Source organism: Pleurodeles waltl, chromosome 1_1 (assembly GCF_031143425.1).
Source record: "Pleurodeles waltl isolate 20211129_DDA chromosome 1_1, aPleWal1.hap1.20221129, whole genome shotgun sequence".
Taxonomy (NCBI): Eukaryota; Metazoa; Chordata; class Amphibia; order Caudata; family Salamandridae; genus Pleurodeles; species Pleurodeles waltl.
Window position 1 is genome coordinate 122,862,705 of NC_090436.1, and position 25,476 is coordinate 122,888,180.

A 25,476-nucleotide genomic window follows, 5' to 3' on the forward strand; every position below is an offset into this window, starting at 1 on the left:
AATAAAGGTAAAATAGTTGGCAAGATTTATTTTATCTTCTGAGGTTTACAAACCTTCAGAAATATGGAGTGGGGCAAAGACCATGTTTTCTCATGCTTTACTGGTTGAGTAGCTCCTGCCACAAGTCACACAGTGTAAAATCGTGGGAATTTTGTAAGTATAATAAATATCGCACCTGTAAATTTCTGAAATCCAATTGGGAATATCTGTGCGGGGCTGAACCAAACCTACATTAGACATTTGGCCTTGTTAGTACTTTACAGTGCAGGAGAGGGATACACCAGTAAGTTGAACTTCATAGAAATGTCTGAAATATAAAAAAAAACCAGCAGCCATGTAGGACATCATTAGGATCAGTGTCTTCTGTTTCAAATGTAATGAGCACAAGATGTTGGGAGTTTCTAGGACTTGGACTGGTGTTTTCTACCCCGTTCTGGGTGCTGGCGTCTTGCAGGTCCTTTCTGTGAATATTGTACCAAGTTCTATGTGAAGGAGCTTGGCAGGATTACTACTGATGTGAGAGAATCATCACTCATGTTCTGTGCTTATTGCTGAAGCAACATGCCAGAGTGTAGATTTCTTGTCCTCCAGGCTTATTCCTGGATTTACAAGATCCACAGCATGACATGGATTAGACGGTTTTGCCAGCCACAGTGGTAAATGGGTATTGTGCATACCGTGGCATAGTTTGTGAACAGCGCATGCTTTTCAATTGTACGATCAGCGTGTGGGACTCTAGCAGTTCACATTTATACTATGGGCTTATACTACTGTTGAAAAAATAGTAAAACTCGAAAACTGCAGCACTGCAGAAAGTTTAAGCTGTTCGAGACAAATACAATACTTCCCCAAGCGTGGAAAGCAGGAGTCAATAATTGGGTAAAAAAATATTCAGATGTATTAAAGAAAAAGATTTGGCAAGGATTTCACATTGTGAAATATGTTTGCATTTCACACTTGAAGAGGTTACAGCAGTTTAAGGATAATGTAGCAATTCAGGCAATACCAGTTTATTGCTTAGTACATGTAGTCCAAGCCGAAGCTTTTTATCCAGGTGTCTCCTCTCAGTTGCACTAAGGACGTGCAGACCATGCAGTATGGCTCAACCCTTTCAGTTGATGATGTCAACTAAGTCTACAAATTTGCACTCCAGCTGATGTGTTTTATTTCATTGCTCCTAGACACCAGTGGTGTCCTGTATAGGTGGCTCAGGGAGGGCAGTGTTGTCTCTACCCATCAACCATTGCTAAAATGTATATCCTGCCTAGTAGCCGACACCTCATCCATGCAGCTCCGATGAGATCTTATTTGATTTGCCGTCACTGATTATGCGGAAGGTCGAAACGGCCGGCCAGAGGATAATCAAGTGTCCATGTCGTCTCAAAAGATTTGAGAACATAATTTCAAGTGACTCTCAAATGACAGAAATATTTTCATACCACAGAGTTTAATTAAAAATCTATGCGAAGGAAGTGTAATAGCTTACTTAAACTGTAAGACTTCTGCCATGCTGACCGCCTTTCAGATTCTCCTCTGTGCTGGAGGGTAATTACCTAGCAATAAAGAGATCCAGTTATGTCCCTGGCAATACAGGGTGATATGAGTATGTATTGAATCAGGGTTCCGCTGAGTAGTACAGTAGTGGTTTGCAGTGGATGAACCTTTTACTGCCTGTTGATGTCTACTTCTAAAGCGATGTGTCTGTACGCCATAATACATCTAGTGCTGTGAAGTAGATTATAATCATTCATCTACTAAGATTTCTGTTTGTGGCCTTTGCATAGTGTAGTCTTTGAATTGACTTCGCCTCTGGTACCTGACACTTGCCTTTCTCCTACCCCCATGAAAGCGGTAGTTGGTCCTCAGAAGTTTGAGATTCCAGGCTAGTCTTGCATGCCTCCAGATTCTTGCACTTGAACTAGTTGAGTTTTACCTGGAGATTCCCGGAACAATGTTTGACAGCAGCACTACAGTGTTGATATACATGTTAAGCAGGCCGGCAACACTTTAAGCTTCTGACTAAAAATCAGCAACGTGTCTGTAAAATCATTTTAGACCCGCTTAAGGCCACCTTAGTTCCGAACTCGATTGCATGGTCCTAGCTGTGGCTCTGGGAACTTGTCTCCATCCATCTTAAAAAGTGCAGTTGTTTTTGGTGGCGAGTAAATAGTTAAAAAATCTTCCGGGCCTCGTGGATCCACGTTGTGTAGTCATACTTCAGCCCAATCCTTAACTCTGTTTTTTTTCTGTTTTAAACCCACAGAGATGGTATGTATTTAATGTAACGCAAGTTTTTTTTTTTTTTTCTTTTAAGATTGAATCCTCTTTGTGTTTGCTTTACAGTGTATTGTGCAGTGAATGTGTAATGCCTGTTTGTAGTAGATACTTTCAAATTGTTGCCTGTCACAACTAAGTTTAGCCTAGCTTGTGCTGTAAATCAGACCATATACCTGCTGCATTTGCAGATTCTGGCTCAGTGACAGCTACAGTATTTTCCTTAGGGCTATAGGGGTTTACCATGTTCTATTTGGGGTATGTGAGAATTTGCATAATTTGATTTCACCTAATTATGCCAAATGTTGGTGAAATTTAGCGAAATTCAAATCCATCATTTTGAACTAAATATTTTAGCACAATGTGTGCCAATTTGTTAAGCAGGATGCATTTCATGCTTTAAAAAAATGCAGCAAATAATAGAACCACGGACAGCCGCTTGCTTTCTGTTGTTCCTGTGTGTTCGCTGTAAATTTTTACCATGAGGGTGTGTGTCATATAATTACATAAAGTGACAGAATTTCGGGAATTCCACAATATTCCTGAAGTCCTGCCAGCGTAATTTAAAATTCGTCCAGACCTTGTGCTATTGCGTTTGCCAAATGGCAGTTGTTTGCGACTTTGAATAGACTTACATCTGACTATTAGAGCATCTGATGTCACTCTACTTGTAAATATTACAGTGGTGAATAGATAGAAGTGCTCACACATTTTATGTGTGACATGAAGCATACAAGGTGACAACTACAGACGTCCAAATGGTAAGGTCTGGTACGCTTTGTTACAAATATTGCTCTTCAGCCAGTTGGCTCAAGAGATAAGTTGACTATATTTGCCTGCTCTCAAATTAGGATATGTTCCAGCTGCTTATACTTCTGAGTGATGAAGCTTGGCAGCAGCTTGCTGAGGGCTCGAATATGGTACATTCAAAGGTGTGTATTTGTGATCACTATTTATATTAAAATCTTGCTGGGCTAACTCATACTTCTACTCAAAATGGGAACTCAATCTTGGGGTAACACCATGAAGTGATGGACTCCATGATGCAAAGGAGCCTATCACCAATCACTAGTATCATTTGAATTCCATGACATGACTGGTATACTTGAGTAAAGGAGAGCCCAAATGCATCCTGGTAGATTCCAAATTGGATCAAGCTATATATGTTGTGGTGTTAACACCCGGAGGGTCCACTGTCCCCACAATGAGGTCTTTTTTTGGCTGTAGGTGGATCACTGCTTGGAATAATCTTACTTAACATGTCAGCAATAATGTCTTATAATACTTAACAAAGATCTTGAGTAACGTAGATTTTCTGAGATTTTATTCAAGAAACCAAACCTGTGAGTCTTACATGTTTTCCTCTCATCTTGCCACACATAGAAGAACAGTCTCTGTGGTACAGAGACTATTGCTGTTCGAGAAGGTCAGATATGCAGTTACATATTTTTATTTTCTAAAAGCTCCTAATTTGAACTCCATTAACCAAGATTGAGTAGTACCGATGAGAGTTGTCAGAGGAGGCGATCTTGAATTCAAACCGTATGATGTCACAGGGTTGCTGATAGGTTTTGAGATGTGCAGTGAGCATTGTGCTGACAAACCATTCTTTCCATGCTTGTGTCTTTGTTTCCTTGCCTCTGGTGTAAGAGGCAGCCTAACATCATCTGCAATATTTCTTTTTTATTTACATGGAATATAGGTAGAAGTCATTGCTGGTGCATTCCCGTGACTCGTCTGCCCACATGGCTGTCTATTGGGCACTGTGAGCCTATAAGATGGCTGACATCTGCAGTGATCTGTAAGCTTATGAGTTCAAACCCTGGCAATGCAGACTCAACCTTCCATCCTTTATCAGTGGGGCAATTTGGTATCATTAAATCAGATAACAATTACAGCTAAATTATTGGTGGGACCCAGGGCAGATGACCCGATTTTGATTGATAATTTCACGCCATTTGCAGAGTTACAAATTCCTGTGCTAATGGGCAAGTATTTGCATGCCATTATAACAATAGAGCTAGCTAAAAACATAACTTCCCATCATCATGAGGCACCATCTGATGGTGAGCAAAGCTTCCCCTGCAACCTACGCCCTTCCTGAGCACATCTGATTTGGGAAGAGCAAAAGAAATCTTCACTGCTGGAACCTGTGTTTCCACGCAGAACCCATGTTCTGCTTCGCTTTCATGAGCCGCCATTTTAAATATTGGTGGGGCTTTAGTCCCAGCACCCCACAGATGTTAATGCAATTGCATGGAGCACTTTATAAAAATTTATTTGAAGGGGTGGCCAAAAAAAGAGCTAAAAATGCACTTAAAACAGATGAGTGGCTACTGTCAAGGCTTTAGCGGATGTAGCAGTGACTGCAGTTTTGACCGAGCCCGTATAGAGTTCATTGCCTAAACCTTTGGCTTTCTCGTCGCACCATAGTAAGACGTATCCAGCTACAACATACCCTGCAAAATAGATTCATCATGCATTATCATACTAATATTTGACTGAGCTATTGGAAAATGTGAATAACAGAAGTCTAGGAGGTATCAAACCGTTTCCACTTAAAGGCCAAGGAGATTGAGGCTAATTGTCGGTAGCAGTGTTACTTGAACAGTGACAGATTCACATCCAGCTTTTATTCACTGGTATTTTTACTTTTGCATATTCAATATATTTTCACCAGCATTTTTTGATTAGTATTATATGTTGAAGCAGTCACTTTCCTCATCTTAATGCTTGGGAAAGGTTGTGTTTAATGTGCATATTTTACACAACGGAAACATACAAACATAAGAACAGTCTGTGACAGTGAAATTGTACTGTTCTACTGCAAATTAAATTATTCTGCAGTGTCTTGCATTTAGGGTGATGTAAATATGATTTCTGATCCTTATATTTTCTTCTCTTTGAAACAGGTTCAGAGTTTAGCGCATTTGTACGCCTTACTGTTTGCGGACAAGTGGGAATCAAAGTTTGACACCTAACTGGTGCCTTTATCTGGATTTTGTTTGTTTGCCCCCTGCACCTTTGCAGCCTATTACAAACTTCCATTGGATTATTATGGAGTCGAGGGAGACCCCAGGCAGCGCCCGGCAAAGGGGGGTCGAGGCTGAGTTTCATCCTGCCGCTTCATCCATGAAGCCCCCCGCCACCTCTAGTGGCCCCTCTGAGGCCAAGATGCCTGCTCCAGGAACTGCCAAGGGGTGCCCTGCGGGTAGAGCACGGATGGAGACAGAGGAGGAGGATGACCTGGGTTCTGTGCGCGATGTGGATTCCACTTCAAATGCCGACAGTGAAAAGTGGGCAACTGGGGACGGCCTTGAAGATCAAGAGTTTTCCATTAAGGAAGCAAATTTTGCAGAGGGAAGCCTTAAGCTGAAGATTCAGACCACAAAGCGGGCCAAGAAGCCCCCGAAGAACTTGGAGAACTACATCTGCCCCCCTGAGATTAAAATCACCATCAAGCAATCTGGGGAGCAGAGACTCTCAAAGTCTGGGAAAAATAGCAAAGCGGGAAAGGAGGAAGATAGGGCACACTGCAAAAAAAAGGTAAGGGATTCAATTGCTCCCGCCATTAAATAACTGCTTTTAACATGTCTTATTTGTTCTCTCCATGTCAAGCACAGGTTTGTCACGTCACAGATTTGCTTTTAGGTACAGCACATGCTTTGTGTGAGGTAGCCCTATGTATCGATTTGATAAATGGCAGACATCTTGCTTCTTGGTATGCTGGAATGGGACAGAATCCATTTCTGGTTCTGCACAAGTGTTCAAATAAATGTCCTTGCATGGGGTTGAGACACATTATCTGGTGTAACTGGCTTTCTTCTTGGGGAACAGTGGAAACGTTGATGTTCTAATGAGTGTCCTTTGCCTGAGTGAGTCATTTTCAGTTTTTTGTTGTTGTTTTTGTTTTAGGTTATTTTGCTTTGTTTACATTTGTCATAAAGCTTAGTGGGTAAATGGTCCGCATCAGCGGTTCTTGTTCTTGTACTGCATGGTATTACCTGTCTCCTGGGTTTTTCTAGCTCTGTGGTAACAGATGGATTCACCAGTGTATGCTGAGATAGAAGGAAAATACTTCTCCTTCCATATCAACACTTTTGATGTGTTATTCTGTTTGGTTCGAATTCTAATGTGAAATAAAGTTTTTTTTTTTTTTTAATATATATATTGACTTGTGCAAGAAAGGTAAGCTGAAATCAGAACGATTTATGAAACTTTCTAAACTTTTAAACTGGTGTTTTTTCCATGGGTGTCTGCCATCCCTCAATTAGGTTGTCTTTGCAATGATTCTGTGACAGTTCTCAACTATGTAAAGGCTGTTGCTGCCTCTAAATAGAGGTAGCATTTATTACCTTCACTTGAAATGAGACAATATTTTGGGTAACCTGATTGGCCCTATGTGTGTGAGGCCCTTGACGTCTGCCTACTAAAGAACCTGTTCTTTCGCTCCTGTCTCAATACCACGGATGACTTGAGTTAAAAAAAGATGTTTGTCCAATTTTCCATCTAGTTTGATGCTGGAGATGTGGTTGGTGCTTTTGTGTGCTTGAAGTCAGTGGCTCATTGAAAGAAACACGGTTGAGGGGGTGTTCTTTAATCAATAACATGGCTGAAGGCATCTGCTTGGGGTTCATTTTGGATAATGCCCAATGCTTCAAAGAGAGGCCGTCACAGAATCATTGATATCTTTCCCTTAACTAAAATGTCTCTATCAAAATGGATACTTGGTGAACATGCATCAGCAACGATAATATAAAACAGCGAGCAAAGGCCCTAAAAGCAGTCTGTGGCCGTGGGATATGAATGTCACAAAAAATAAGGACGTTTTTGCTTATATCTACTTGTCCCTGAAGAAGGCTTCTGCCCAACAAGACAGTGCACTACTGGCAAGAGCTATGCAGTTAATTTAAATGCTTTCATGATGTTCGCACAAAAGAGACGTGCCAAGATAAACTTAAAAAGTTATCCCTCCCCCCACGCACACATAATTCTGTGCTATGGTACCCCTGAAACGTGACCATGATTTGAATGGATTTGGTGTCCTTATGACATCTGAGAACTTTTATCTTCAGTATAACAGAATACCTTATGCCACGGAAAAAATAACAAAACAGAGGCCAGTCTGGCTCATGGTGCACATTTCACTTCCCTGGTCACTCCTCTCTGTGTACTATTGATGACTGAGCTTTTCACATTAATGACCTTACTTTCAGCAGCTTTCAGTGATCTAGCCATAAATTTGTTGCAGTTAGGATTATAATGAAATCTTTGCTCCCAAGGTGGTTGTTCTTCTAATGATGTTCCATCAAAGACCATCCCTAGATGTAGCCCAGTGGTCACATCCTCTCTACCTCACACTGATCCCTCATCGCTGACGCCACTACCTACTCCCGCTGTGTGAAAGTACACCCACCGGGCAGCGTTTGTTGGTATCCGCATTAGGAACGGCCATGATTGATCCTTCAACAGTTTTGCACATGCTCTCTGTTGGAAAAACCACGCAAATAAGCGTGTTTTCTCCTTTCAGAAGCGAAATCTGATTTTCAAAAGCAAACACACATGCTGTTTTATAAAGAAATGGAAATGGTAAATATTAGCCCTTCATGGAACACTCTGGTCTTGGTAACAATAGCGGCGGATTCGTGTAGATTAGTGAGGCACAAATTGCACCAGGAGGGGCCCGGTAGTGTTTGTCTAAGATGATTTTTCTCTTTTAAAACTAGCCCTTTTTCCGAGGCCTTTGAAATCGTGGTGTCCTGGGGACAGTTTAAGCGACATTGTATTGTCTAATGTCTGCATATGTCTTTGTAGCATGGATGCTGCCGCTTCAATGCAAACAGCACCAGGGGGCGAGCAATGAAACGTTGAAGCAATTCAAATATCAGCATGTGGGCACACAGCGTTCTGGCAGTGCCAGTCACGTGATGCTCCTCGGTGGGCACAGCCGAGCAGCTTGCACTGCCAGCTCATGAAGGAGGTTGCATGAAGGGCATTTGTTCTGAGATGTGCTAGACCGAATCTTCTGGCCCGTAGACCATTAGATTTAGATCCCAATCAACTTTAGATCCTTTGATAGAAGGTGCAGTGGGCATTCCTGAGAGATGTGTTTGTGGCTTTATAGTGATTTGCAACAACCATCCATTTGAATGTGTTCTGCTTTTTTTTTTTTTTTTTTTGTTTTTTAGTTTGGGCTTGATGCTTGTGGTTTAAATCTTTGAACTTCAGGCCTTTTTTCTTTCAAATATTTAAGTGCCTTTTTTTAACAAAACTAGTAACCACCCTTTGTTTTCTTTCGCTTGCCTTTGCTTCTCCTCTAGAGTTGCCATTTCCTACGTAGATAAAATGCAATTGAGGTTCTCTTCTGGTTGAAACTGAATCTGCTCCACTGTAGACGCTTCGTGGCTGCGGTTGTGGCATCTTGGGTTTTGGACACTATGCTATATGCCACAAGCAGAACAAAAATGGAAATTATATTGGTTCAATAGAATTATCACTTGAATTTAACAAACCGCGTGAGTAAGCAAGGATGAACTCTTGCTTCCCTCTTAAAAAATTGGGGATACAGTTGTGAAATCTAAAATAGTTTCATAGCTATTCAGGGTACCGAGTCTAGGTACAAATGTATGATGGGATTCAGGACCACTTGCCAAAATAAGGACAATGTATCCACTTTGAAAATTCTTTTGTGGTGGGGGTGTAACTCCACAAGGTAAATAAGGATTTGTTTTAAATTGCAAAGTATAGTAAGTGCCTAAAAGACCTTGATTGGGGAAAAAAATACAAAAAACTTTTTTTCGATCCCGATTGCTGGCACTTTCAAAATGACTGCTATCTGCTACAATGTATCTAACTGACCACATACATTGTATGTCTGCTGGCCTGGAGACAGAGTAAACGGACTACTTACTGTCTGATGTACTGCATGTAGCAGCAGTCATTGAGGTAACTACTGTCTCCTATAAGCAGTGTAGCATAGGGAAGCATTATGATGTGGTGTCAATGCTTGGCTTTACAAAGTGAGGACATGGTATTTTCCTAAAAGCAGCACTGTTCTATGGGGGAGCCACACCCCCTCTCTATTTTGCCTTTTATTTTTGTCTTTCCATTTCTGTTTGGGATTGTGAATCACCAGGTTAGGTGGAGCTTCCCGTCCCCGCTCTGCCTAGATGCTTCCTAACATGTTCAGTCTTCTTGACATACCAGCCACGAAAACTGACTGACTGATTAACTCCTCCCGGCTGACTATATGCATATTCTGATTAACAAATGTACTGATTTGTATTCAAGCAATCAATACCTCATGGACTACTTGATCCATCTCATGGGAATCTCTTCACACCGTTTGGAAATAGAAGATGAAATGTACTTCTTTTTCCAAGGTGCCTACTGTACTTCTGGTCTGTGAGGGCTCCAGTGACTGTCCTCTTTTCACAGTTGACCATGTATTAGGATTTCTAGAACATGGACCTTGCTGATCCGTAACAGCAAGTGTAGAAGCTGTAAGACGTCATTAGGAATTAGAAAGGGCGTTGGAGAGAAAGAGGGGGTGGATCTTATTGGTGTGAGTAATTGTGTGGATTCTTCACGATGGAGGTCTAATCCAGACTTTGATTCATTAACAAATTGTGTGATCCTGTGCAAATCACTGTATGTGACTGATCAAGGTTTCCTTTAGTGCCTGCCAACATTAGATGTTGTTAAAAACAGCTAATATGTCATGAGAGCCTCTGTTATGAACAATAATTCACCAATCGTGCTTGAAACGAAACACTGTTACTCTTGTGAAAGCCATTTTCTTTGGTATTATATTGGGAATTCACTTAGCTGCATAAGCCTGCAGTAGCATATTGATCCACAGTCTCCCCCCCACCCCCAGTGCAACCACACCTTTCCACTTCATGTTGCTGGAAGGAAGACACTTCCTTGTTAGACAAGCTTCACACTCATTCAATCTGTAAATATACACAGTTGTGGCGTGAGCACCTCTGGTGCCCCAGTCGGTGTATACTTACTAAATCTACTGTCAAAATGTAGAGACACAAGCACTGTGCCTGTCTCGCGGTTTCTTTTTTGAATAATTTGACCCTCGCGCAGGGCATCAGCTTACCTACTGTCCGTTGTAGACTGCTCATGTTTCCTCCCACTCTATCTATTGTATTGTATCTATGACAACAGGCAGTAGTGTTCCTTCCCATAGGCCCTGTAGAAGTAAAACCATGACCCTGAGAATGCATTACATTCTGTCTAGTCGTGTTCCCTCTGGTAGCTAGTAATGTTTCGCAAGTAAACACACCTTTCCTTGGATTACGACTACTATACTCCAGTAGATAAAACCTTTCCTTCTTCTGGCACTTTGTTCTCTCTATTAGCCATTCATTTCCCTTGATCTGTACCTTTTGCCTTTCCCTTAAAAGCAGACATCTATCTTCCCTTAGTAGGAATGTCTTTCTCCATAGTAAGCCTAACTCTCCCTCCAGTTGTACTAAGCCACATGCTCCCTTGTTGTTGGACTGTATGGATTTTGAGCATTGACCTTCTGTTTACATGATCTCCATTTTGAGTGTCTCTGTGAAATCACATCCTGAACAGTCCCAGACTCACTCAGATTATTGACACATGTACACACTTTCTGATTTGTCTCTATGTATTAGTTTAACCATGTCTTAAGTTCTCGGGTACCACAACAATCTGGAGATACGGAGCATTGGTGTCCTTATCCTAAATACAGGCTTTTCTTGTTTTTAAATTTGTTGTTGTACATGTTTGACTTAGAGCCATCCATAATTTGTCAGTTCCCTCTTTGCTCGAGCTAGCGATTGGAAGTCCCACTTACCAGTATCCATATATTTGAGAGTTGACCCAACCTACTTCCCCAGTCCCCGTTTCTAGGTTAATTGCAGGTTTTGTGAAGCCTTTATAGAAAAAATGCCCCTACTCTTGAATCTACTTACTAGACCCCGCCAGACATGTGTTAAGTATTGATGATAACATTCCAGGTGGAATATAATCTTATAATATCTATCGAAAGATTATCAATGAGAATTTAGCTCCAAATAGGTCTGACAAGCTAAGTATACGTCCAGCATCAGAAAGGTGGAAGTCCTTAAATCCCAAAATATTTGTCAACCAAAGTTACTCTGATGGTCGTGTAATTGGCACCAGTGACTTGGTAATAACATCCCTCACCACAGATTAACGTTTTATTGCTGTTTAAAAAAACATCCTACGTTCAGTGTCAAAGATATTATGTTGCATGGTGGAACTTGGGAGAGCTGAGTAGAAATTGTGTCGTTTTTTTCTAGTCTGCTGCCTTGTGGATCAATTGTACAGAGGGCTGTTTACTTCCCTTTTGGTGCGTTATTTAGTCACGCTTATCCAGCATTTGGTGTGGTGCCTTGATCCTGAGTTTTCTGCTCTTCAGTGGTTGCACTAACTCCCCTTCTATTTAAAATGCAACAAATCGCCTACATCCTGCTGCCATGTGCTTTAGATCTGAGAAGCATGAGCCAGGAAGTAATTGATACCAGTAAAGGGCAGGGAGCAGGGAACTCGGACCTGCTGGACACAGACATGACAATACTGCTGTGATTCAGCTGTCACCTCTTCTGCTAAATTGAGCAAATTAAACCCAAGCGCAGTGGCATGTGACAAGGACGCCGCTCCGTCCACGCCAGCTTACGTGCTCCAAAGTCTCGACTCCAGTCGTGGTCTACTAATTGCAGCTTGAAGGCTCACGCCTCCATTTCTCTGCCAATCTGACTGGTTTCTTGGAAGGAGAGTGCCCCTGATACTGTTGAAAAGATGAACCCTCCTCTCCTTTCCCTGTACGAAGCACGCTCTGTTACTATCATGGGATCCCAGCACCTAGTTGCTCCCCCCACACTAGCTCATTGGAACTTGCCGACCTATTAAGGAGTAGGAAATAGAAATCTATGTTTGTCCTAAACCAGTTAACACTGTGTGTAATTTTGGTTAGTGAAGGTAATCATGCTCTTCATTAAGTCTTAAAATTTTGTTTTTATCGAATGGGTTTTCAGTAGGGGCTTGCTCCGGTAGGTCTGAGACATCCACTGATCATCCACGACAAGTGGATCCATTTCTTATTTGGAGCATATCCGAGTATCCTGTTTAGACTAAATGTAAATAATTTCTTGCTACTCCATATCCTGAAAATGTAGCACAGATGCAACCCAGGTGAACATACATTGGACTTGCCTTCCTCAAGTGGTGTTTGTTAATCCTCCTGGGGCCTTCAGGCTGCTTATTGAACTGAGGCCAGCTACAGAGAATGTGCATGTCACAGGTTTGAATCCCAGGCAAAGCACGATCTCCATTTGATCCTGCTGAGGTAGATTTCAGTGTTTTACATAACAAGAGGCATAGTATGTTGTTGTGTTGACTCTTTGAAGACCCGGTGCTACATGTTTTATGGCACTCATTGATGGAGAGGAGACCACCTGCTGACCACCTACAGATCGGAGGTGGCGTGCAACACCTACTCGCTGCTGATCATTTTTCCTTTTTACTGATCAGATGGAACAAAGCTATAATGTCAGAGATGGAGTTCTTACAGTGTTAACCATCTTAGCAAACCTGATTGAGTTTGCTGTTAGCTTGTGTACTGATGACACCTGGAATTGCTTGTGATTGTAACAGTAAGCACGCTGCTGTACACGTAATCCAACATAGGCATGGGCATCGGATCCCGCAGCACTTAAATTCTGGAATTCTCAATCTTCTAATTATTCCCCAACTAGGACTTCATCCATTGGAATGATTCATATAATTCCAAACCTTATTCCTGCTATCACTTGTGCCTCAGAGGCATTGTGCCTGATCTGTATTTTAACGGCCCTATTTATTTTGCAAATCCTTCAGTGGATAAGATGAAGACTGATACTTCTAGTGAACCCGGGTGAGAGGGGATTGTGTTTGAGATGTTCTATTCCTTTGGGAAAAGATTTTGTGATAGAAGCACAAAGGTAAGTGTCAGGAGCCTCTCAGTCAGGATTGGCCCCATAATATGGAATTATATATAGGGCCTGATTACAACTTTGGAGGAGATGTTAATCCGTCCCAAATGTGACTGATTTACCACCAGCCGTATTACGAGTTCCATAGGATATAGTGGACTTGTAATACGGCTGGTGGTAAATCCGTCACTTTACCGTCACTTTTGGGACAGATTAACACCTCCTCCAAAGTTGTAATCAGGCCCATAGTGTCTCCTTCCATCTTTCACCCTCTGCCCAAATCCTCAGGCTTTCTCATGTACCCCTCTTATCTTTAAGGATCATATAAAGGAAAAATAGTGAAAACTGTTTCATTCCAACTTACTTTCCTGCTCAGAATTAAGCCTATCCTCTCAGTTATGAATTTTCAGTTCACGGTCCAGGCCCTCATCTGCATTGGCTGCTTCTCCCTGTTAGAATTCGCTTTAAAGTTTGGTCTGTGTTTAGCTCAGGAGACCTGTTTAACTGGCCTCTAAACTCCACGCATCTGCTGGAATACACACAACTCGCACATCCCTTGCTAGGCTGGAAATCCAAAAGATCTACAAAGAAGGCATATGCCTGTGTTTTCCGTTTAGGTCGAACATAGCAGTGCGCAAGCGCTGCTTTTCCCACATGTTGGTATGTATCTGGGCTTTTAACCACGCCCATCACTCGTTCATGGGCTTGCCTTTCAAAAATCCTTTGTTTTTGTTGGTAACTGCTTTACGTTTGTCCCTCCTTAGGGCGGTTTTGTTACCGCCTTGACCATCGACCCTGCTACATGGATAATTGCACTTTTGTAATAACTTTGCCTGCGAGCGAACTTCTTTTTCCTTTTGTCTCTCTCTTCGTGCTCAGGGCGGCACTTTGAATCGGCTTGCTTATGTCAACTGTTTTATTTGTTATTTTCAGTCTGTGTAGCAAGAAAAGTCCAGTTAGGAATTTACAACGTTAATAGCTCTACCTCGAGCAAACGCGAGACTCGCTGCATTGCAAATGCTTGTTTTTTTTTCCAGCGTGTGGACCACGGCTTGGGAAGGTTCTTTCTGTGCACCTTAGACATTAATCCTCCTCGTGTCAGTTCAGAAAATAAATTAAAACCATGCTATTTAAAATGTTCAATCGCCCTAGACAGTTACCCTTATCTTCTATCTTCCCCCGAAATAATTCTAATTTTTTTTCTGCACTTGCTTTTATTGGTTGACGCCCCTCAGCAAACCTACTTTTCTGGCTCTCACATGTGGGATGTACGTGTATTTTTTTACTGCTACGGTGCTAGGCTGCCCCAGAGACTGGGCCTGCACTTTATAGATCCTCCCATTAAAATAAATACATAAATAAAGAGGCTGTGCAGTGTAGCCAGCACATCTCTGCCCCTAAGTACTATCTGTCTGTGAATGCAGTGAGCTCGAATGAAAAAAAAGTCCCCCGGTTAGAAATGTGCACTTCCTCTTTTGATGGCAGACAATGGAATTGATTTGAATTTCAAACTGTGATAGCGGTAAACAAGCAGCCACAGGTCCAGCTAAATAGACTGAGCAGTGTGAGCCAAGACACATGCATTAGCAGGCCTTTGTGGATGCTGCGGGTCCCGCTCTTTCCAAAGAACCCCCCCCCCCCCCCCCCCCCCCCATGCCCCGCTCCCTCCTTGGCTTTGTTGCTTCTCAGTTATCTGATTTCTCACCAGTTTTCTGGACCCTCCAGAATACCATCTGCTGGGTTGGCTTTCACAAGAATTTTAAGAAACGCCAATGGCCCTTTGTTTCAGCGAAACGTAAAATAAAGGCCGGCGTTTGTCGGGGGCCTGGGAAGGCCCGATATTGTGTTTCCTACTCCCCAAGGAAAGGTTGTCCTCTTTCTTCTTTTCCCTTTGATTCAATTCTCCACCACTCTGTGAACAAGTCAGAGGTTGCAGCTGCCTCTGTCAGCTGTGGCGGGGAGTCCTCTTGTTTAAAATCCGCCTGTTAATCCCTCTTTGGAGCGCCTGCCGCCAGCACATTGGCAGATGAGAATCCTGATCAGCTCTCCTTCATCAATGCAGCATTTGTCATTGGAAACAAGGGCTGGGACCGACCATTTAAGTCCATCATATTGACTTCAAAATCCCTTTGATACAGTTGTCTGTCCTATTTACAAACTTGCTTTGGCTACACACGAACTTGCCTTTGCAATCATAACTTTCTTCACCCCCGAAATATTTCCAAGTTCTAAAATCAGTGTCACTGGTTGACGAGGAGGTATGCCACTCCTAAAAAAAAAAGTATAAAATAAAAAAATCGAATTCGGTGCTTGGGTATAGTGCACTATTCCCTGTCTTGGGATAATTTCTGTATGAAATTGCGAAAGCAATGGCGAGTTGCACTTTCCTTCCATTGTTTTTTGTGTTTTTTTTTTTTTTTTTAAATCTAAACTAAATAAAAGGTTTGAGTCGGAGAGATCCATTCCACTCTAGAAGGGATCGTTACGGATACCAGCGACGCTATAATCACTTAAGTGACGTGGGCGCTCTGTATTAATAAATAATGGTGCAAAGAACAACAGATGAAAGTGTGCCATTTCAGCTTGGAAATGGGGTGTACATATCTTGAAGGCCCAATGCCTTTTCCCGTGGGGGCAGGGGAAGGTGATTTTTCTCAAACCGAGTTGCACCTTTCGGGGGCAGGGCTGTGTAGCTTTTTGCTTTAAGGTGTTGCAGTTCAGGCTAAAAGTTCCTCAGGCCTGCAAGTGTGAAATGACAAAGAAAAAAGCTGTCAGTTGGCCTGCATCATTTGAAGACGGTGCCAAACATTATTAGGTGTTTTTGGAGTAATGTGTCGGTATAACATGGCCACATTAGCATTTCGCTGCCCAAGTCGCGCAGGAATGTGAACAGCGTGCAGATTGGTGTTTCATATAGTTTATATGCTTGATTGTAAACGTGATGTATTTAAGTTACTTGTCTGGTTCTGATGTGTTTTATGTGTTACTGGGTTTTTGTGAGTCTGTTATCTAGCAAAGGGTGATTGTGAAGAGGTGTGGTATGTGAAGATGAGGGCTCTATAATAGTGGATCTAGTGGACAAAAACGCCCTGCCACTGGTGGCTGATTTCTTAGATTGTAAGGTTTTCCTTGATGCTAAGCACTCTTCCCCTCTGCCCCTGAAGAGTGATCAGAATGCTCAGACACTCATCACCCAACTAGTTATTTTTAGGCCATTCAGTGGCACCATGTGCCTGCAGATGCAGTTTCCAGTGCACTGATTGGCTTGACTACAATTGTGCTGTATGGTTGTGCCTGCTATAGGCTGCATAAGTGTTCCATGTTATCAAAATGTGACCCCAGAACAGCTTAGCCGAGGCCTTATCTTTGTCTACGTGGATATCCTGCCCATACTTGCCCTTCTGCCTTCACTCTGCGCTTGGTGTGCATTTATTATAAAGTGTTACCTCGAATTCTTCAGGGTGGCGTCACATAGATCTGCTGCTGCTTTCAGTATCTATAAATCTGTTGTAGGATGCTTGCTGTGCATGTGCCCAGTTTTAGAGCAAAATGTGGTAGTGTTTTGGAATGTGATCCTTCCTCTTGTGATTCAGGTTTAATGTGCTTTTTGGTTTAGGCCCAAGTCTCATTATGAAATTGTTGTTGTCTTTGTCTTTGTGTTTGAGATGCCTCCTGAGTAGAGAGTAAAATATTAAGGTCGTACTCTGGGAATTGGGCCATCTCATGTGTTTGTATGGAGAGGTCCAATTACTATTGGACAAGCTTAGTGTGGTACTGATCAAGACATCTGGCAAACTGGTGTACACTGGCCTTCTCATGACTCTATGATGTGGGTCCAAGTCTACGCCCAGCCCAGGCCCAGCTTCTCCAGATGGGAGCATGGCTGTCCTTGGGTTAGGTGCTCATTTCCTTTGCATATTGGCTGCTCTCCACTGTGCTGGTGACTCTACCTCCATTTCAGAGGCTTGCTCAGTGGTGACCAGTTGGGATGTATCTGTTAGGGGATGTTGGAGGACTGAACAGCAGTGGTAAGCTATGCTTCACATGACAGCTTTTTGTTTCCATGACTGGTCATAAATAAGGCTGATAGTTGGGCCAAATCTATACAGATTACTCGAGTTGCAGGCACAAAAAGTATATTCATGCTGTCTTTGCCAGACTTTGCATGTATTTCTATGTTGCATATTCAGACATCCTCCTGTGGACTGATTGTCTTTCTGCTGATGGATTGGCTGTCTTTCTGTGGTCTGATTGCTTTTCTTTTTGTTGGCTGCTTGTTTTTCTTTCTGTGGGCTGCTTGTCGGATTTTATGTGGGCTGCTTGGCTTTTCATGGACTGTTAGTCTTCCTGTAGGTTGCTTGCCTGTCTTTTTTTGGTCTGTTTGTGTTTCACTACTTATCCTTCTGTGTGCTGCCTGTCTTTCTGTGGGTTGCTTGTCTTTCACTGCTTGTCATTCTTTGGACTGATTCTGTCAATGCTTGTACTTCATTGCTTGTACTTCTGTGGACTGTTTATCTTTCACTGCTTGTCTTTTTGTGTACTGCTTTTTCTTCAGTTGACTGCTTGTCTTTCACCGTTTGTCCTTCTGTGGTCGTTTTTAGGGTAGAGTGCGCAAGAGCTCTGGCCTGTTGTAATCTCTGTGTGGGCGTTTAAGCACGCCCACCCTTGCTATTCATTCTTTGTTGTGCTTCTCTTAAATGCTTCATTTTTATTGGTGCATTTGTGAAATGCCCCTCCTTTGTGTGCTGAGTTCCCTGCCAGGCGATTTCATTAAGTGAGCAATTTTGTTGGCCATCACACTATGTCACGCTTCCTCCTGTTACAGTGTGGGATGGCCCCTCCTCTGGTTTTGCTTTGCCTTTCATTCCAGCCGCGATCCTTTCTAGACATTCATGCAGGGAGCCAATAACTTGCGCTCATGGTGCTCATGGCGGCCGTGGCGCTTTGAATTGACGTGCTTCTGTCAACTGTTTTAGTTTTCAGTTTATGTGGCAAGAAAAGTCCAGATAGGAATTTACAACTCGTGCAAACGTGCGACCCAGTGCATTGCAAATTTTTGTTTCTCTCTGTGGACGTTTTCTCTTTCTGTGGACGGCTTTCCTTAATGTGGACGGCTTGACTTTCACTGCGTGTCCTTCTGTGGATGGCTTGTTTTTCTGTGGACTGCATACCTTTCACTACTTGTCCTTCTGTGGACTGCATACCTTTCACTACTTGTCCTTCTGTGGACTGCATGTCTTTCACTAATGGCCCTTCTGTGGGCTGGTTGTCTTTTTGTGGACTGCTTGTCTTTCACTACTTGTCTTTCTGTAGGCTGCTTGGACTGCTTGTCTTTCTGTGGGCTTCTTGTCTTATGGTGGGCTGCTTGTATTTCTCTGGACTGCTTGTCTCGGTGGAATAATTGTTTCCAACGCCCCTCGGCGTGTAGGAGGGTGGGTCTGTCGCTCATGCCAGTTCTATTGGGCAGGTTATGAAGATGGAGTGCTTCCTCGGTGACTCTAGTTGAGTACTTCACATCAGCAGAGATTCAAGGGGTGATTTGTCACTGCAGATGCCATGTTGTTTCTTGCCTTTTCCCCTCCCTTGTCCCACCCTCTTCATTGTCTGGCGTGTTCCCAGTTGCACGTCTGAGGACTTAGTTCCTGTGCATCTCAAACTGTGTTGATGCTACATCAAAAAGGGCTGTTCCCGTGCCTGTGTTTAACGAGGAAAGATAATGAGTGGCTTTGGTGTGTATCCCGTTTGTTTTCTGGCAGGCAGCCACTTTACTGCATTTGACGCTTTTGGGGAAGGCAAAGGCCCGGACAGCCGAAGGGAAAATAAACAATGAAAACCTGCTTTTCTGATATTAAGCATTTCAAAGGAAAGTAAAAAAAGGGAAGGGCTAGTGTCAAGCTGAACACTAACGACATTTTAAAACAATTCATCCTCTTGGCTCGCAACCAGCGGGAAAAAAAAAACAAGCGTCTAGTTGCAAAGTTACGAGACGTCAACAAAAATATTCTCTCTAACCCCAGGCTGTTAGTTCAGAGTTTGTCTTTCTGTGCTCAGGGGCACGGTACAGTAGCTAGTGGATTGGCAGGCCTTCGCCAATGTGATGCTTGGGGTAAACAAACAACATCTGAAGACCGCATACGCCGACGCCTCCTCCCCCCCCCAGCCTTTTCCTTCGGGTGGGGGCGGTTTCAGACGGCTGGTGACAAAAGGATGCAGTTATCGCGAATCCTGTTGGTATACGTAGTACGTCGGGTCACAACCGTCCCTTGTTTGCACAGCCTCCCGCGTCCAGGCAAATCTCTGCGGCTTCCAGGCGTCGATTTCCATTCGGGCCTGTTATTTGCAAACCGAGCTCGTGTGCTTGGTGGCGGGCCCCGCGCGGCGCACGGTGTGTGTTTGCGCAGACGGCTGTCCTTGGCATTCAGTAAAGGCGATGTTGGGTGTGCGGCTTTCTGCGCCTTTCTCGGAGGGGCCGGAGCAGATGGCAGGGGCATCCCGTGTCTGTTATTTTTGAACATTCCTATTGAGCGTCTGGGGGGGGCCTTTGTCTCTTCCTTCTTCTTTTTTTTTTTTTTTTCCCCTCCATGTGGGATTTTCATCTTACTGCTTTCATGCTCATTAAAATTCTTTTTTTTTTTTTTTTTAAAGAGTTGAGAGGGAGCCGAGACCTGGGCTGCATCGGGCAACATGTGGGGCCAGGTGCAGTTCATCCACGCATCCAGTGTTTTTAGAAATTTATTTTGCGATACTTTGTTGGAAACTATCTAACGTTTTTACTAAAATGGAGGCTGAAATTAATGGCAATAGATTGTATAGGTATTCATATAGCGCTTACTACCTCCGACGAGGCGTCGATGATCATAATAGAATATTCGAAAAATGTAATGTGGTCAACTCCAGAACAGGACAAATTCATAGCACGGATGAAAAGAGCCTGACCCGGTACCCTACCGGGACACAGGATATGTATCTTGAATAGGATAAAGGTGAATGAGTCACTGAAAGCCGGGGCCTGAATCTTGGCTCTGGCTCGAGGTCCGTTGGAACCTCGAGCCCATAACGAGCCAAGCTTTCATGTGGCTTCTGCCTGCGACCCTCGCACTTCCGTTAGGCATAGAGAAGTAAAAACACAACATTAACATATGAGGTGACAAGTAGAGACAAATAGATAACCATATCTGGTCGGATATGTACAAAATAAAGCTAGAAAACCAGAATCAATCCCGACTTTTGCACTTAACTAAATTGTGTGACTTTGGGCAAATTTATTTTACCAAGTCTGCTTTTTCTTCACCATTACATACGAAAGGACCCTCAAGTATTACAGTTCAGAATACCAGCTATACAAAAACGCTTTTCTTTGATTCAATAAACTATAATATTGCTTTATCTGTAAGAACCTAGGCCGCTGTATGTAGGGTTCACATAATAACTGTCTTGTCTCTTAGTTCACTTACGACACTGTCGCCAGGGCGGTTGCAGAATGGTTCTAAGTTCATATTTAAACACGATCACTTCTCGGTGCAGTGCTTTAACGTGATGTACTACTGTCGAAGTTTCCACATGTTAAAGCACTTTTTTGAATGTTAAAGTGAATTTATAATATTTTCTAGGTGATCTTTGTTTTACGATTTACATGGCAAACATTTTCAAGGCTTGGCTCGTGCACTGGCATTAAGAGCCAAGCCAGACTCTTGACTTGGCTCGCCCTGTTAATTTGTGAGCTCGTTCACCTCTGGTATATAGGAAGAAAGCTCACGGATTCAACCAAAATTCTGCTAAAGATGAAAAGTATTTATCCCCTTTCTGCAAAAAAGGGGAAGAAGCTAAAATAATCACCTTATACAAACTATTGGCAGAGGTTACTCCAGTTTTCAAATATAAAGAATGATGGAGCAAGCTCCAAAGGAAACGGTGAAATAAGATTCTGCGAGTGGCACCCTGCACAAGTGTACAGGACACAGTGTTGTTTTATACAATCCATATTTTAAGTAGGTGGGGTCCTTGCTGTGCAAATGTACTTCCGGGTACTTGGCTGCTAATGTAGTTGATGGAACCCACAGTTTTTTGGTTAACTGCTCCAACTTGCTCTACGCTTCTCTACAGTAATGGTGATTCTGCACGTAATACACAGAATGCCAAATTTCCAGTCTTGCACTCATTCTTGGTGCCAAAATAAGATGTGCTGGGTTTACAGAATCAACAGGCATCCAAGTCAGTATTCCTTCTTATTCTTTTTTTTTTTTTTTTTTTTAAACGTATTTCCCTTTAAGTCTTCTATCTTTCTGTGGTAATCTAGTCCACCCTACCAGCAAAATGTGTTGTTGGCGCAGGACAGTGTTTAAAGTACGAATCTCACTCTTTGGAATATCATTTTGAAAACGTATAAACTGAAAACTCTTACGTCTGTGAGACTCCTCTTCGCAGGGCAGCATTTGTGTTTGACGTTTTCTCCCTCTTCTTCCTTTCTGGTATTCTAGCTTCTATAGGCTCGGTATTTTGTAGGGCACCCACCCGCTTTCTGCTGGCTCAAAATTCAAGGAAGAAATTATTTTGGAAAGTTCACCCTCCTAGAATGTCCTGGTGATGATGGGAATGATTCTTCCAGGTGAAATTAAAGACTTGTGATAGGTCTGCTAAGTGTAAGTGTACTGATCACTCTTGTATATGTGTATTTGCCAATTAGCTAACGTCATTGTTATGTACAAATAACACTCAAGGGCTTTAACTTGACTCTTGACAAACCATCTTGGTCATTTGTTTTCTTCCATGTGCATTTAGCAGGCAATTCGTTTTTATCTCAATGGCACATGAGATAAAACCATTGGAAACCACTGGTAAACAACAATGGCAGCTGGAGTGATGCCTGAGGCTTAATGGAATATTGTTGTATGGTACCTGGGATCAGCAGTGCTCTTGCTGTCCTCACCTAGCCCAGCCTTGGTTATCCTCGTGAAATTATAGGGGCTGCTAACATTTGTTCTGAAGCAGAGCTGGCCATGCCCAAACCTGTTCTACCCCTGGGATGTGGCATTCGAAGGTAAAGGTCGCAGGATCACCCTCTGGGTCCGCAGTCAGATCTGAGGTGTTGGGTCAGCTCAAATGACTGTGATTGAAGTCTTTGGCCAAATGCTGATGGACATCACAAGAGAGGGAGATAAGCTCGAATTCCTATCCTCCTCCCTAATTGAGGACATGTTTTGAATAATTTACTGATCGATGCATTTGACTCGGAGGAATTTCTTTCTTCCGTCTTTTAGTCAAAGGAGGGAAGCTCAAGAGCTTAGGAGATGTGGAGGGACACTGGAATTCTGAGAATTTTCTTTTCTGTGATGAAAGGACCAAAACAGAGACCATTCCCAAATGACTGGAGCAGCTCTTAACAGACTGCTTTGCACTAAATACCTTAACCATTTCACATCAAACACCACAAAATGATGCGTGGGCTCGTCTGTCTTATGATTGAAAGGCTTTTAGGTATGCATGGACATCTGTGAGGCTATGAATGTCTTCTTTCCAAATTAATATCCATGAGAGAGAAAGTGTTGGGAGATGTTAGTTGTTGGATATCTCTGCTCATGAAATTGAGGACAGTCACAGCTTTGTTACCATTATGTTGATGTGTCTATATATTTTGCCATTGCTTGATGCCATTAGTGAACACCAACAACACAAAGTAAAAAAAAAAAATGCTTGTTGCTGATTCCCAAAAAAAGCTAAAGTAGCTGCAGTGTGGTTTGTGAACACATAGACATCACACATGCAAGTAGAGCATACGTCCTGGTTAATGCGGCAGCTCTTTTTTTTTTTTCTATGTTTGTTCCTCAATGGCAGATGCCCATCCTGGAGCGGTACATTTATAGAAATTAATGAATGGTGTGAGAAAATACATTGGAAGGATCAGGCGAGGGCCTGTAGCAAATGGCATCTTCTGGGGCCCTCCAAAACATTCATAAGTAGAAATGTATAAAATAAGACAGTTGCAGGGAAGCAATGGAGAGGCTAAAACTGGGTTTGGGGTGTCAAGCCACTGAACAACAGAAAGGAGAACCTAGAGGGGCAGGTGACTGAGCAACAGAGAAGCTGGGGGCGTGGGGTTTGAAAAAAGATTTGGACAAGGAGGGATGGGGATGCAACCAGCTTGAGAGTGGAGGTGCGGATCGTCGGGAGGTGGTGATGTGATGGGCAAGCAGCACACATGGTAGAGAGTGGAAAAAAAATAGACACAAGAAAAAAAGATCCACAAATGTCAGCCGTTTATGGATATATGTTATCAAAAAAGACAGGATGGTAAAGAAACTATGTATGCTGCAGGAGAGTGACATATACAAGAAGAGGAAGAAAGCTATTCAATAAAGAGGCAACCAAATGTCAAGAAAGCCAGTCAGTAATAACCAACAAACTGACCCAAAGCCAACTTAAAGTATTTGTATTATACATAGTAGAGGATTTGTTAATGTGTAGCTCCCTACCACTTTTCCTTTGTAATGTTATGCGTTCAGACATCTCAAAATGAAAAAAAGACATAAGTATCTTTCATTGCAAAGACACTCAATACTTGAGTGTGTCCTATGCTGCATCGATATTGTTGTGGTTGTTAATCAGCACTTATAAACTGTACATTCTGCTCCAAGTAGCCTATGATGACTAAATATCTATCTTACATTGTATAGGAATCTTATATTCATAGTCACCCTTTGCAAAGGTATAGCTTGCATCTGTATCCTCATTGTTTAAATATTATGTGTTCCATAGGTGTCTTACAATGCATATGGAGCCTACATTATGCAGACATTGTAGATTGAATAGGTGTCCTACATCCCTAGACATCCTACATTACACAGGTACCTGGTATTGCTTAGATATTATGTGTGAACATGTGGCACCTGGATGGCCTGGTGAGCTGAATGCTCCTCCCTATAGTATGCGTGTATCTCGTGGTCACAGGTTCCAAAGGCAGCATGGAAAATTCAGACTTCAACCTTCCAAGGTCGGTTAATTGTGTATCATTTGTTTTGTTAAAAGTAGCACCTCTTATTTACAGTACTCTTAACCAGAAGACACAGTATATTATGAAAAACAAGTTATCCTATAGATGTCATACAATGTATAGGACACCTCTTTGCATTATATGTATCTTATATTTATAGCTCTTTTACAGTGCATGGGTCCTCCACATTTATAGTCAAACCTACAGTGCATAAGTGATTTATATCGCACAGTAGCCCACAATGTCTAGATAGCCAAATGTGTACAGGTATCCTAGGTAATATTCATGCATAGTCCTTCACAGTGCCTACACAGCCTACATTGTGTAGTATCCCGAGGTCATGCCTGCCCGCCAATGGTCGTTCTGTGTGGAACTGAGGGGTTTTATGTTGTACATCCTACATTGTGTAGCATCCTGAGGCCATGGCTGCCCTCCATTAGTGGTACTGTGTGGAACTGAGGGGCTTTATGTTGTACATCCTACACTGTCTAGTTTCCTGAGGCTATGGCTGTCCTCCATTAGTGGTACTCTGTGGAACTGAGCGGCTTTATGTTGTACATCCTACATTGAGTAGTATCCTGAGCCCATGGCTGTTCTCCATTAGTGGTACTGTGTGAAACTGAGGGGTTTTATGTTGTACATCCTACATTGTGTAGAATCCCGAGGCCATGGCTGTCCTCCATTAGTGGTACTGTGTGGAACTGAGCGGCTTTATGTTGTACATCCTACATTGTGTAATATCCTGTGGTTAAGCACGCCCTCCATTAGTGGTACTGTGCGGAGCTGTGGAGCTTTGTTATAAGGCCCATATTAATGACCACGTTAGTTCCCATGCATGACCGAGGTCAGCCCCCAGCTCACCTTGGAGCCCGGCCAATGGCTCAGGCGTGGGACTTGTTTTCTCGCAGATGTACACCGATAGCACTAATGTAAGGCGAGTGGGCGTTCAGTTCTCTCAGCCAGCTCCGGAGCAATGCTCAGGTGACCACATTAGCCACTTGCACCTTCCTGAGAGGGATGACTCACCCTGTTTGTTTCCTCCCACGTTCTGCACGGAAAGAACGATGTCTTTTTCACTTCGCAGAATTTCCATCTTACTCGGAAATATAATGTGATAATAACTGCAGGAAGGGGGCCGGTGGGCATTTCACGTCAGGTATCGATGCATAGAAGGGCACTTCAAATAAAGTGTATTTTGCGAATTTAGATGGGCAACAAAATAGACTCCAAATGGTGAAA

At 42.7% G+C, this 25,476-nt stretch overlaps 1 protein-coding gene across 5 annotated transcripts in view; it reads left to right on the top strand.

Moving 5' to 3' along the window:
- The window catches only part of SETBP1 (SET binding protein 1), a 248,673-nt gene that overhangs the window by 15,331 nt on the left and 207,866 nt on the right, over positions 1-25,476 (top strand). For all 5 annotated transcript variants that reach the window (XM_069218823.1, XM_069218842.1, XM_069218812.1 and 2 more), the window contains exon 2: positions 5,187-5,820. In XM_069218823.1, coding sequence (XP_069074924.1) covers positions 5,332-5,820 — 489 coding nt within the window. In that variant the 5' untranslated portion in view covers positions 5,187-5,331. The remainder of the gene's footprint in view (positions 1-5,186; positions 5,821-25,476) is intronic.